A 13,491-nucleotide genomic window follows, 5' to 3' on the forward strand; every position below is an offset into this window, starting at 1 on the left:
GGACAAAAATCCTCAAAATGGTAAGTTTTTGATGCTCTCGAAGCGAATTTACATAGGGACTTAAAGGTTGACCGTCTACCAACTCAAGTGGTGTAATAATAGTTTGTTTGTCCAACCTTTGGCTTTTTTTCTACAGGATCGGGTATGAGGCGAGACGAATCTGTCGTGCTCTTCCTGACGTCAGCCTCATCAGAGGAGTTAATGACAACAAATGAATGACGTGATATATGATGGAGGGAGAGGGTGAAACCGGGTGCCGGCACTTAGCCTACTCCTGTCGAATAACACGAAGGCATAACGTCCCCATCCGACGGAGGAATCGCCATCAACAGCGTCGTACGCCCTCACTCCATATGAGCAGTGCGGAGACCTCTCCTACCAGCCAACATTGTGTTGGTGAACAGACTAACCTCGGCGTCAGACCTTTACGATCACGGCGCTAACTGTACAATAAAACCTTCACGGAAGGGACAATTACACATGTATTACAATTAAATGCAAGTATGGCGTGATTACACATCCCTATACACTAACAGAGTAACAGCAAGCGGGTCTCCACTACTTGTTACGGCACTAGAAAAATCGATTACCCGCGACGAACGACATTTTGTGCGTATTTCCGCCAAGTACTTTTCTCAATAATTAAAGAAATTGCACGAAATAATTAGCCCAAAAACAGGGTTTGTACAATTTGCTTTTTTCAGGCAGTTTTGTAAAATAGCTGTTAGGTTCTTCAGTCTGCCAAAAAAAATTTAAAAAAGTTCCAGGCGGCTAAAGTGGAATAAAAATCCTATTTTTGTGCACAAAGTGGACGAGGCGGCAACTACTTCACTCGCCGCCCGTGCATTTAACACGCAAGTACGTACTGGCAAATCATATCAACATTTATATAGGTTATTTAATTCTAAATACTGTTTGTAAGACTAAAGCCTCCGAAAAAAAACACAGGGAACCATTTTCTTGCAAATCTGTTAAATTAAGGAAGAAAATGCACATCCACTATTTTCTACGAAATTGAATTCTACATAGAATTGGTAGCTACATTTTTTTAAATAGGACTAACAGTTTTGATTTCTCTGAAGTCGTTTCCATTCCATCTCAGTCAGAACATTTACTTTCCAAATGGGTTATTTTCCGTCGTGCCAATATGATAAGAATGACAAAAATCCGTATACATATGACTACAGTACCATAATACTCATAATCTTCTGCTAGCTCATACTTTCTCCTGCCATGACCACATTCTAATTGGAACTAATGCCCATGTTTCAGGAAAAGTTCTTCCATTCTCTTTTTCCCCTTCCTGCAAATGAGTATTTCCCCCTGTTATTATGCCATTATTCTAAGATAATGATCAAACCTACAGTTAATCTCTTTCCAATATACTTCCCTTTCCCTGTTCTCAGTCTCCTTTCCGATAAACATTTTTCAACTTTTTATGTCGCACCGACACAGATAGGTCTTATGGTGATGATGGGATAGGAAACCCCTAGGATGGGAAAGGAAGCAGCCATGGCCTTCATTAAGGTACAGCATTTTCCTGGCTTGAAAATGGGAAACCATAGAAAACCATCTTCAGGGCTGCCGACATTGGGGTTCAAACCCACTATATCCCGAATGCAAGCTCACAGGCGTGGTCTCCTAACTGCACAGCCAACTCGCCTGGTCTGATAAACTTTCCCACCCAAGTTTGCTTAACATGATACTGACACTCCTAGTCATTCTGTGCTCTCCTGTCACATACAAGGTGTTTTCCTCTCTACCTGCTCCAATTTTTTTCATTTGGATCCCACACCATCGAAGCATACTCTAGTTGAGGTCTTACAAGAGTTAAAATAATATACCATCTTGTTCATATCCCAGCGTGCTCCTTTTAACATCCAGATTACCATGTGCAGTGACTAAATGCCTTTTTGACTACATCTCCTATATGCCTTCCCTAGTGAAATTTATCCCCACCCCATCTGGCATGTACCCCTGCGGGTGGGGGACGCACATGTAGAATACAGCCGCGGTATCCTGTGCCTGTCGTAAGAGGCGACTACAAGGGGCGACCAAGGGATGATTGAATTAGAACCATGAAACTACTCTTGATTCGTACCATCATGCGGGAAACACCATGGGTTGCATGTACTTGCGAGTAGTATCAGTAAATTGGTACGAAATAGGTTTGTGATTAGTTGCAGTAAAGAGCCTGGCCTGGTGGATTCCAGTAGCCGTGCGTTGTACCCATGTGGGCAACACCGCGGGTCTGGGCGTAGCCTGTGAGTTGTACCGCTATATGAGTGGCACCGTGGGTCAGCGTTGCCTGTGATTGGTACCCACTATGTGAGGAACACCACGGGAATACCGGCGCCCATGACTAGTACACCTAGGTGAGGAACCTTACCGGTTTGCGTTGGCTACGAATGGTGCCAATTGTGTGAGAAACACCATAGGTCTGCGTTCCCTGTACGAATTGCAATACTTGTGAGTAGTACCATCTTGTGTGGAACACCGTGAGTCTTCGCTACTTTTGATCAGTACCCCAAAATGACAAATACCATGGTTCTACTTTAGCCGTGACATGTTCCCATCTGTGGGGCCTTAGACGTGAATTTAGGACCCCTTCAGACATCAAGCATCATTGTGCTTTATAAATGGTCCCTTGGTCAGTAATACTCTAATTAACTACCTTCTTTTTGAGTCTGATCCACTGTTTTTTTTTTTTTTGTAGGGTTCATGTCCATCCATTCATTCTTCATGACATTTTTTATTTTATTTTAGTCAGTGGATGAATTTGAATTTTTTGTTATTTCATTTCGTACCATTAGGGGCCGATGACCTTGATGTTAGGCCCCTTTAAACAACAAGCATCATCATCATCATCATCATCATCATCACCATCATCACCATCTGAAATGTCTTCTTTCCTAAGCTATCAGCTCAATTCCTTTCTAACATTAAATGCTAATTTTCATTCCATTTTTCTTGGTCCAGATATGCATTTTATTCAAACAATTCACTTTTCTATATACAACTAAATCATCTGAAAAAGTCTGATTTGTGAGTTCTATCCTCCTTTTATATTGTTTGCATAAATATGCCAGTTTACTGCCTTGTGGTACACCCCTCCCCAATTTCTGATGTTGCACTGTGCTTAGTGTCCTCCAGGAAAGCTTTCACCCAATCTACGGTACTACCCTCTTATCCAGTCCTGTTTCCTCATTTAAAAAAAAAGTATATCATGTTTTACCCTGTCAAGTCTGTTGCTATACAGTCCAGAACCTCTAGTACTTCAGGCCTTGTATGTTTGTCTACTATACCTTCAAAAACTTAACATATGATACATGCAAGACTAGTTCCCACTGTCTTCCTTATCTCCTTTCCCTACCAGAACCTCTTTCCACTCTACGGATATGACCCTCATTATAGCTGCCTCTGTGGATCAGTGGTAGAGTGTCGGCCTCCGGATCCCAAGATAGCGGGTTCAAACCCGGCAGAGGTAGTCGGATTTTTGAAGGGCGGAAAAAAGTCCATTCTATACTCCATGTAGTAAGATGTCGGCATGTAAAAGATCTCCGGTGACACATTTAGTGCTTGTTGTTGTTGTTTGAGTCATCAGTCCATAGACTGCTTTGATGCAGCTCTCCATGCCAACCTATCCTGAGCTAACCTTTTCATTTCTACGTAACTATTGCATCCTACATCTGCTCTAATCTGCTTGTCATATTCATACCTTGGTCTACCCCTACCGTTCTTACCACCTACACTTCCTTCAAAAACCAACTGAACAAGTCATGGGTGTCTTAAGATGTGTCCTATCATTCTATCTCTTCTTCTCATCAAATTTAGCCAAATTGATCTCCTCTCACCAATTTGATTCAGTATCTCTTCATTCGTGATTCCATCTATCCATCTCACCTTCAGCATTCTTCTGTAACACCACATTTCAAAAGCTTTTATTCTCTTTCTTTCTTTCTGAGCTAGTTACCGTCCATGTTTCACTTCCATACAATGCTACGCTCCACACGAATGTCTTCTAAAAACATCTTTCTAATTCCTATATCAATGTTTGAAGTGAGCAAATTTCTTTTCTTAAGAAAGCTCTTCCTTGCTTGTGCTAGTCTGCATTTTATGTCCTCCTTACTTCTGCCATCGTTAGTTATTTTACTACCCAAGTAACAATATTCATCTACTTCCTTTAAGACTTCATTTCCTAATCTAATATTTCCTACATCACCTGCCTTCGATCGACTGCATTCCATTACTTTTGTTTTGGACTTATTTATTTTCATCTTGTACTTCTTAGCCAAGACTTCATCCATACCATTCAGCAACTTCTCGAGATCTTCTGCAGTCTCAGATAAAATAACAATATCATCGGCAGATCTCAAGGTTTTGATTTCCTCTCCTTGGACTGTGATTCCCTTTCTAAATTTCTCTTTGATTTCCTTTACTGCCTGTTCTATGTAAACATTGAAAAGGAGAGGGGACAGACTGCAGCCTTGCCTCACTCCTTTCTGGATAGCTGCTTCTTTTTCAAAGCCCTCGATTCTTATCACTGCAGACTGATTTTTATACAATTGTAGATAATTCTCGTTCTTGGTATCTGATCCCTATCATCTTCAGAATCATAAATAGCTTGGTCCAATCAACATTATCGAATGCCTTTTCCAGATCTACGAATGCCATGTACGTGGGCTTGTCCTTCTTGATTCGATCCTCTAAGATCAGACGTAAAGTCAGGATTGCTTCACGTGTTCCTACATTTCTTCTGAAGCCAAATTGATCTTCTCCCAACTCAGCTTAAACTTGTTTTTCCATTCTTCTGTAAATAATACGTGTTAAAATTTTGCAGGCATGAGATACTAAACTAATGGTGCGGTAGTTTTCACACCTGTCGGCACCGGCTTTCTTGGGAATAGGTATAACAACATTCTTCTGAAAATAGGATGGGACTTCTCCTGTCTCATACATCTTGCACACTAAATGAAATAACCTTACCATGCTGGTTTCTCCTAAGGCAGTCAGTAGTTCAGAGGGAATATCATCAATTCCAGGTGCCTTGTTCCTATTTAGGTCACTCACAGCTCTGTCAAACTCTGACCTCAAAATTGGGTCTCCCATTTCATCAGCATCAACAGCCTCTTCATGTTCCAGAACCAAATTATCTACATCTTTACCTTCATACAACTGTTGGATATGCTCCTGCCATCTTTCTGCTTTGTCTTCTTTCCCTAGAAATGGCTTTCCATCTGAGCTCTTAATATTCATACACCTAGATTTCCTTTCTCCAAAGGTTTCCTTGATTTTCCTGTATGCAGCATCTACCTTTCCCAGGACCATACAGCCTTCGACATCCTTGCACTTCTCCTTCAGCCTTTCTTCCTTAGCTACCTTGTACTTTCTATCCACTTCATTCTTTAATCGCCTGTATTCTTTTCTGCCCTCTTCATTTCTACCATTCTTGTGTTTTTGTCGTTCATCAATCAGGTCTAGTATCTCCTGAGTTATCTACTGATTCTTAGTTGATCTTTTCTTCCTTCCTAACATTTCTTCAGCAGCCCTACTGACTTCATTTTTCATGACTCTCCACTCTTCCTCTATAGCGTTTCCTTCAGCCTTTTCATTTAGTCCTTGTGCAACATGTTCCTTGAAACAATCCCTCACACTCTTTTCTTTCAACTTGTCTAGATCCCATCTTTTTGCATTCTTTCCTTTCTTCAATTTCTTCAACTTCAGATGGCATTTCATGACCAACAAGTTGTGGTCAGAGTCCACGTCTGCTCCTGGGAAAGTTTTGCAATCCAACACCTGGTTTCTGAATCTCTGCCTAATCATAATAAAGTCTGTTTGATACCTTCCAGTGTCTCCAGGTCTCGTCCACGTATACAGCCATCGTTTGTGGTGTTTGAACCAAGTATTGGCAAGGACTAAATTATGATCAGTGCAGAATTCAACCAGCCGACTTCCTCTTTCGTTCCTTTGTCCCAATCCAAATTCTCCTACTGTACTACCTTCTCTTTCTTGGCCTACCACTGCATTCCAGTCTCCCATCACAATTAGATTCTCGTCATCTTTTACATATTGTACTAAATCTTCTATCTCCTCGTATATTCTTTCGATTTCTTCATCATCCGCTGAACTAGTAGGCATATAGACCTGCACTATTGTGGTGGGCATTGGTTTGGTGTCTATCTCGACGACAATAATTCTTTCACTATGCTGGTCGTAGTAGCTTACCTGCTGCCCTATTTTCTTATTCATTATTAAACCAACTCCTGCATTTCCCTTGTTTGATTTCGTGTTGATAATTCGGTTGTCGCCTGACCAAAATTCTTGTTCTTCCTGCCACCGTACTTCACTTATACCAACTACATCTAACTTTAGCCTATCCATCTCCCTTTTCAGATTCTCTAACCTACCACAATGATTCAAACTTTTAACATTCCACGCTCCGACTCGCAGAATGTCAGTATCCATCTTCCTGATGATTGCCCCCTCTCGTGTAGTCCTCACCCGGAGATCCGAATGGGGGACTAGTTTACCTCCGGAATATTTTACCCGGGAGGAAGCCATCTTCAGGACATCATTCATACAGAGAGAGCTGCATGTCCTCGGGAGTTAGTTACGGCTGTAGTTTCCCGTTGCTTTCAGCCGTGTAGCAGTATCAACACAGCTAAGCCATGTTGAGTATTATTACAAGGCTGTATCAGTCAATCATCTAGACTGCCGCCCTTGCAACTACCGAAAGGCTGCTACCCCCCTTTCGATGAACCATTCGTTAGTCTGGTCTCTCATCAGATACCCATCCGATATAGTTGCACCTGCGGCTCGGCTATCTGCATCATTGGGACACACAAGCCTCCCCACCGCGGCAAGGTCACATGGTTCGCAGAGGAGGATTTTTGGTGCTTACCCGACAAAATTCATTAAATCTCAGCCATAGACGCCCAAGAGAGTTTCGGTTTACTCGGTCTGCCATCTAGTGGGCTTAGAGTAAAACGGAACATCGAAATTGACGATCAGACAGCCAGATGACGTCAAACTGAAATGTCTGCACACGGTAGCTGAGGCCATACGATTATTATTATTACCCTCATTATTGGGACGTAATCAAATATACATCTCTAGTAAGCCCATCCCATTATCTTTAACCATTCCCCACTTGTCATCAACTCCTGCAGCTTTTCTAGCTCTAATTTCCTACAAATATCTTCAGCATTCCAATAGCACTGTCATTTTGTATTTCATGTTCCGAATCTTCCCGTTCCCCTTAAATCCCAGCTATAGCGCTATATTGTTTATTGAAAAGCTCAACCTTTTCACCATCAACAGTTACGAACTCTCCTGTCTCCCCTTTTAGATCTGTCTATGTTCTAATATAGATATACATTTTGGTTTCCCATTTTCACACCAGGCTGTACCTTAATAAAGGCCACGGCTGCTTCATTCCAACTCCTAGACCTATCCCATCGTCGCCATAAGACCTACATGTGTCGGTGCGACATAAAGCCGCTAGCTAAAAAAAAAAAAAAAAATCTCCAACAGTCTTTATATCCCTGTCCCCTTGTTATTTGATTACAAAAAAAAGTACTTTGCCTTCATTTTTACATTATTTAATTTATCTTTTTAACAATTTGTTTACCCATTATTCCCTGTCACCACATATTTCCTGTTTTGGTCTCTTAATATCCCAGTTGTAGTACGGTGGGTCATTTCTACTACCAATAGTTTTAGTGGATTTGTACTCTCTCTTTCCCTTACCAGAATTATACAACCTGTGACAATAAAGTTTGGTGAATGAAGTCAGAACGGTCAATCTGGCAACACTAGCGACATACAGTGCTGCACCTGCGTAGCAGCAGGTTTTGAACACCTGCTCCCAACATTGTTCAGTTGAGCATCGTGTGTGTGCCGTGTAAGGCCTGTTTGACACAGTATGTGTTTAGTGCGTTGGTTCTGAACTGCGAACAGGAACATGAACGACCAAACGATCAATGTACAGTTTTGTTTGGCAAGACACCGAAAGAAATGCATGCGATGCTGGTACGTGTTTATGAAGATCAAGCACTGTCCTTGAAGTGTGTGTACAAGTGGTTCACCCGTTTTCGAGGAGGCCGGTAAAGTGTTTCTTACAACCCCATAGTGGAAGACCGGCCACCGCCGTCAGTGACGAAAACATTGAGAAGGTAAGGGCATTAATCATGAACAATCGGCGATTAACTGCGCGCACGATAGCGGGTGAACTGCAGATTAACCGTGAATCTGTGCGACAAATCATTACCCAGAAGTTAGTGAAGAGGAAAATGTGTTCTCGTCTTGTTCCACATCACTTGACTGACGATCAGAAGCAAGCACGTTTAGAGGCTTCACAGGATTTTGTCGAAACGGCGGATGCGACACCAAATTTCTTGAACTGTATTGTTACTGAGGATGAAAGCTGGTGTCTCTGGTACGACACTGAAACGAAACAGCAAAGCATGGAATCGCATTCTCCGGGATCCCCTCATTGGAAAAAGGTTGGAGCCGAAAAGTCATGCATCAAAACGATGCTCATCACCTTTTTCAATAGTCAAGGCATTATCCACAAGGAATTTCTGCCTGAAGGAACAACGTTGAATGCTGCACAGCACATTGAAATTTTGACCTGTTTCATGAAATATCTGCACAGGGTACGACCCCAGTATGCTCAACAAGGTTCATGGTTTTTTGTCCATGACAATGCTCGCCCACACACAGCCAGTATTGTCAAACAGTTCATGGCATAAAAGGGGGTGGTGCAACTTGAACATCTCCCATACTCACCAGATCTCAATCCTCCAGACTTCTTCCTATTCCCACGACTCAGACTCGCTTTGAAAGGAAAGAGATTTGACAATATTCCTGACATCCAGCGAAACGTGACAAGGCTTTTGAACACCATCCCAAAGGAAGCCTACTTGCAAAGTTTCCAGGACATGTATCGCCGATCTCAGCAGTGCATAGTTATGGGAGGGGAGTATTTCGAAAGACAGTAAGGTGACTGTCATGCATTGTTCATCTATGTTGATAGTACAGGACTATTCACTGAACTTTATTGTCACAGGTTGCATTTTTGAGCCCTTCCCATAGCAGTTCAACATTTTTCCTTCTGTTTATCCACTTATTAAAATTGTCTGCCAAGCTGGAATCTATTGCTTCCTTATCTACCTCATCATACGTCTTCTCTACCTCTGAAATTTCCTCAGGATTGACCAGGTTTAAGCAGCACTTCTAGTGAACTGCATTCCCTGCCCCCATTGAAAGACAGCATAACATGTTGACTGAAGGTACCAGCTGAACTGGATTGGTTAACTAGTTTTTACGTGACAGAAAGATTAAACAGACCAACTTTTAGATTGATATATTAGTAAAAGATTTTGATTGGTGAAATCTTCTGTTGGTACCATAGTTCTTAATACAGTAATGAAAACATGATTAGAATTACTCTGGTGTCATTAAGTATTAAAATGTTCTACTTAAAAAATAAATTAATGATGCTAAGCTAATCTTACCAGACTGATGATACCTCCTGTTACTGGCTCCTGTCATCCTTGTTACCTTGATACACATATAAGTGTATTATTTTGGCAATGAATTGCTGCCACTTCCAAAAAACTTTTCCCAGGTTCTGGATACTACAGTACCCGATACATTTCAACCTGGAGCGAGGTCTAGCGAGCAGCCTACGTCAGTTCCAAGACACGTTACTGCCTTCGGAGGCAGAGCTGGTGGACTTGTCGCAGGTCCCTTCCTACGACTGGATGAGAAACATGTCGGTGAGATCCGGCACCACCACTGGTGTTCGGAAGGTGTCTCTGGTCTTCAATCACCTACAGCCGCTGCAGTTGGCGGAACACCTCACCTTCCTGGAGCACAAGGTGTTACGTAGGATACCTGTAAGTAACTCGCGATTCCCTTCATGTATTAATTGTGTGTCACCAGTCGGGGAATAAAGCAATATTTTCAGTTGTGTTGTGTAGCCAGGTCCAGTGCTGCATGTCTGTTGAGGATGGGGCTACCTAAGATGACTTCTAATGTTGAAGGTGGCACGAAGTTGGAGGAATTAACGAATGAAAGTTAAAATCCCCAACCCAGTCAGGAATCGAACCAGGGACCCATTGGGCCAAATGGAAGCAGACTGTGTTGGTGGTTAATTATTTGATCCTACTATTAATTTAACGTGTAAAGGTCATGTGGCTATGTTTTTGGGCTGGACATCATAAGTTATTGTAACCATGGCAACAAGTGATCATCTATTCAGGCCGTGTGTAGATAGACCTATCTGTGTCAGTGAGATGTAAAAAAAATTCTCACTGCACACTTTCTTCGTGTAACTATGAGCTTGAGATAAATCTCGCATCAAGTGAACCCCTCAGCCCAGTATTAAAATCCTTGAACTGGCTGGAAAATGAACCAAGGGCCTTTGAATAAGACATAGGCCTGATACCTTCATAAATACTTATATTAGTATTATATTTATGAGCTCTAGAATGTCTTTACTACTTGTTTAACATCAAAGGTTTTTGGCAATGTAGGGATGGGGAAGATAGCAGGTACTGCCCCAGCATTTGCCTGGTGTGAAAGTGGGAAACCATGGAAAGAATGTCTTTTGTTTTCCCACAATTCACGAGCCTTGTAATTCTTTTGTGGATATACCTACTAATTTTTTCTTCTGATTTATTGGAAGTCTTTATCTCCGCTGTGGCTGCTAGGAGGGGAACAACTGCTCTCTCCTCTTCTAAGCCCAAAAACACATCCATGAAGTCTGTGTATTGCAGAAAATGCAAAGTTTTCTTTATTTTAATTCTTCTTGCATGAAATGTTGACTAGAGATTGAGCACAGGCCAGCCAGTGCCCGTCATCCAGGAGTTTGCTCCACCCCCCTGGTTAGTCCCCACATTTCACAACCCTACAGTAGGACAGATAGCACACTCTGAAGAGAGTCCCTCACAACATTTGTTGCTCAAAGCCTTGACAATGCAAACTGTGGAATGGTCCCTCTGCACCAACTCTCAAATCAAATTGTAATGTTTTTCACATGGTATTTCTCTGTATAATATTCTAATGTTGACTCTGAATTCACTACTTCAGGTTGATTCTCAAACCTGATGGTAGGGTCTAGGATGTACCCTTGTACAACTCAATATTTTTTGCTTCAGAGATGTGCCTGCTACCACGTGACAGTAGACTGTCTGGCCTAGGGCTGGTCGGCCAGTACCAAACCCAACAAACTAAGGGAGAACCAGCGGCTAAGGGCAGAGGAGTTCTCCCTTAGGACGCTTGGTGAAGCCTTTGTGTAGGAAATGACACACAAATTCACCAAAACGCTGCTGCCTTCAGATGTGGCAGCAGACTGCCAAAGGCTGAGGGAGATCTCTACAGTGTTAGGTCTAGCAAGTCAGCTGAATAGAGTTGACAAGTTTGCTGCTTTCAAAACTAAAACAAACCTCGGATGTAAAAGAATCAAAATTACCAACAACTACTTCTCATGTAACTCACAAACTTGTGACGGCCAACAACCCCAAGCTCATTGGAGATGCAGGAAGATACCAAAGTTACATAGGAAGAAACAGCTCACAATTGAAACCCTCAATATCCTCACCCATACTGGTAAATGTGAAGAAATTGTAGACCTCATGAACAGACACACACTCAGGATTTTAGGGTTGAGTGAGATGAAATGGAAAGGATCAGGAAAAAAAAAAACCCTTACAAAATGGCTATATATTGTACTGGAGTGGGAAACCTAAAGAAGCCGTTGCTTTCGATCTCCACAAAGATGTTGATGTGCAGGTGGACATCAGTTATATGAGTGACAGTCATTAAAATGAAATTGCGTGTTGGCCAGATATTCCATACCTTTCTCTAAGTATATGCCCCACAGGCAGGCTGCCCTGCAGATTAAAAGATCACTTTCTTGTTGATCTAGAGGACCAAATAAAGGAAGAAAACATCTCAATTATGGGAGGCTTGAATGCCCAAGTTGGGACAGGTAGGTAAGGCTGCGAAGACGTAGGCCCCTATGGCTAGAAACCCAGAGGGAGAAAACCGGACAGACTTCTGTGCATGGAATAACCTGAGCATACAAAACTCTTGGTTTCAGAAGAGAGACAGCTATAAAATCACATGTTTCACTTGGAATGGGAAGCAGAGGACAGTGATAGACTATATAACAACTGATGAATGTGCTAGCCAGTTCATCACTGATGTTAAGATTATTCCAAGTGAAAGTCTCAATGGCGACCACCGGCTTTTGCTTGCACACATTGGGAACATCCATCTGCAGAATGTCAAGCGCAAGAAGATGCCAAAATGATTGCTAGGAGAAGTTGGGAAGAAAGATCTCAGCCAAAAAAAAAAAAAAAAAAAAAAAGGAGTAGAAGAAGAGTGGCTGTCATTCAAGAACACCCTGGTTCCAGAAGCCGAATCACTATGTGGAAAGACAAGTGCAATCTGCGGGGACAAAGAAACACCATGATGGAATAAGAGGGTGAAAACTGCTGTGAAAGAAACACATGCAGCAAAGAAGAGGCTAGATAATGAAAAACAGGAAGCTGGCATCAAAATACCCGTTACCCTGTTTTCAGGAAGACACAGGCTACAATGGTTTGGACACATTATGAGGATTGATGGAACAAGAACAGGAAGGAATTACTTTTGACAGAGAAGTGAAAGGGGAGAGGCCAGTAGATGGATAGATGCAGTGAAATCAGAGGTCAGCAAGAGGAACAGAAACTATACTCTGACACAAAGAAGTGGCAAGCACTTTTACACCACACCTGGGAAACTGGGGCTGGAAAATGATGGTGGTTATGTGCCTATATAAAATTTTCTTGATACCAATAAATGTTTTCAAGTCATGATACTTTCATCCTTTTTATCAAATAAAATACAGATTTATCAGTTTATAGTATATTAATATGTCTCACCAAGGGTTTTGTTTATTTATTATGAAACTTTTGACATCCTTACAATAATTACGTTGTTCCTACGTTATAATGTATTACTGTAAATATTAATCTATAAAAGTAGGTACTGATCTTATCACTTCAGTATCTGCTGAATTGCAGATTACCAGGCGAGTTGGCCCTGCATCCAGGAGACAGTGTCAGCAGCCCTGAAGACGGTTTTCCGTGGTTTCCCATTTTCACCCTGGCAAATGCTGGGGCTATACCTTAATTAAGGCCATGGCTGCTTCATTCCCACTCCTAGCCCATCGTTGCCTATCTGTGTTGGTGCAACGTAAAGCATAGTGTGTGTGTGTGTGTGTGTGTAGTGTGCTATATAGTTACCATCCCTCCACAAATCATATGTTCAAAAGCATTTAACACGGTTTAAAAAAAGTTAAATGCTAATAAGTTTCAACATGGGCTGTCTGTGGACACCATGGTAACCATGGCAACCAGTGTACAAGGGTGGGGTAAAAACATATCCACACCTCTCCGTATAGTGGAAGAACTTGGTTAAATGTATTTTTGTTCAGAA

General features: G+C 41.9%; 1 protein-coding gene across 4 annotated transcripts in view; it reads left to right on the top strand.

The window, feature by feature from the left end:
- LOC136884024 (ras guanyl-releasing protein 3) overlaps nt 1-13,491 on the top strand; it is a 160,518-nt gene that overhangs the window by 109,534 nt on the left and 37,493 nt on the right. For all 4 annotated transcript variants that reach the window (XM_068229775.1, XM_068229776.1, XM_067156031.2 and 1 more), the window contains exon 5: nt 9,632-9,902. In XM_068229775.1, coding sequence (XP_068085876.1) covers nt 9,632-9,902 — 271 coding nt within the window. The remainder of the gene's footprint in view (nt 1-9,631; nt 9,903-13,491) is intronic.

The sequence above is a fragment of the Anabrus simplex genome, chromosome 12, assembly GCF_040414725.1.
Source record: "Anabrus simplex isolate iqAnaSimp1 chromosome 12, ASM4041472v1, whole genome shotgun sequence".
Taxonomy (NCBI): domain Eukaryota; kingdom Metazoa; phylum Arthropoda; class Insecta; order Orthoptera; family Tettigoniidae; genus Anabrus; species Anabrus simplex.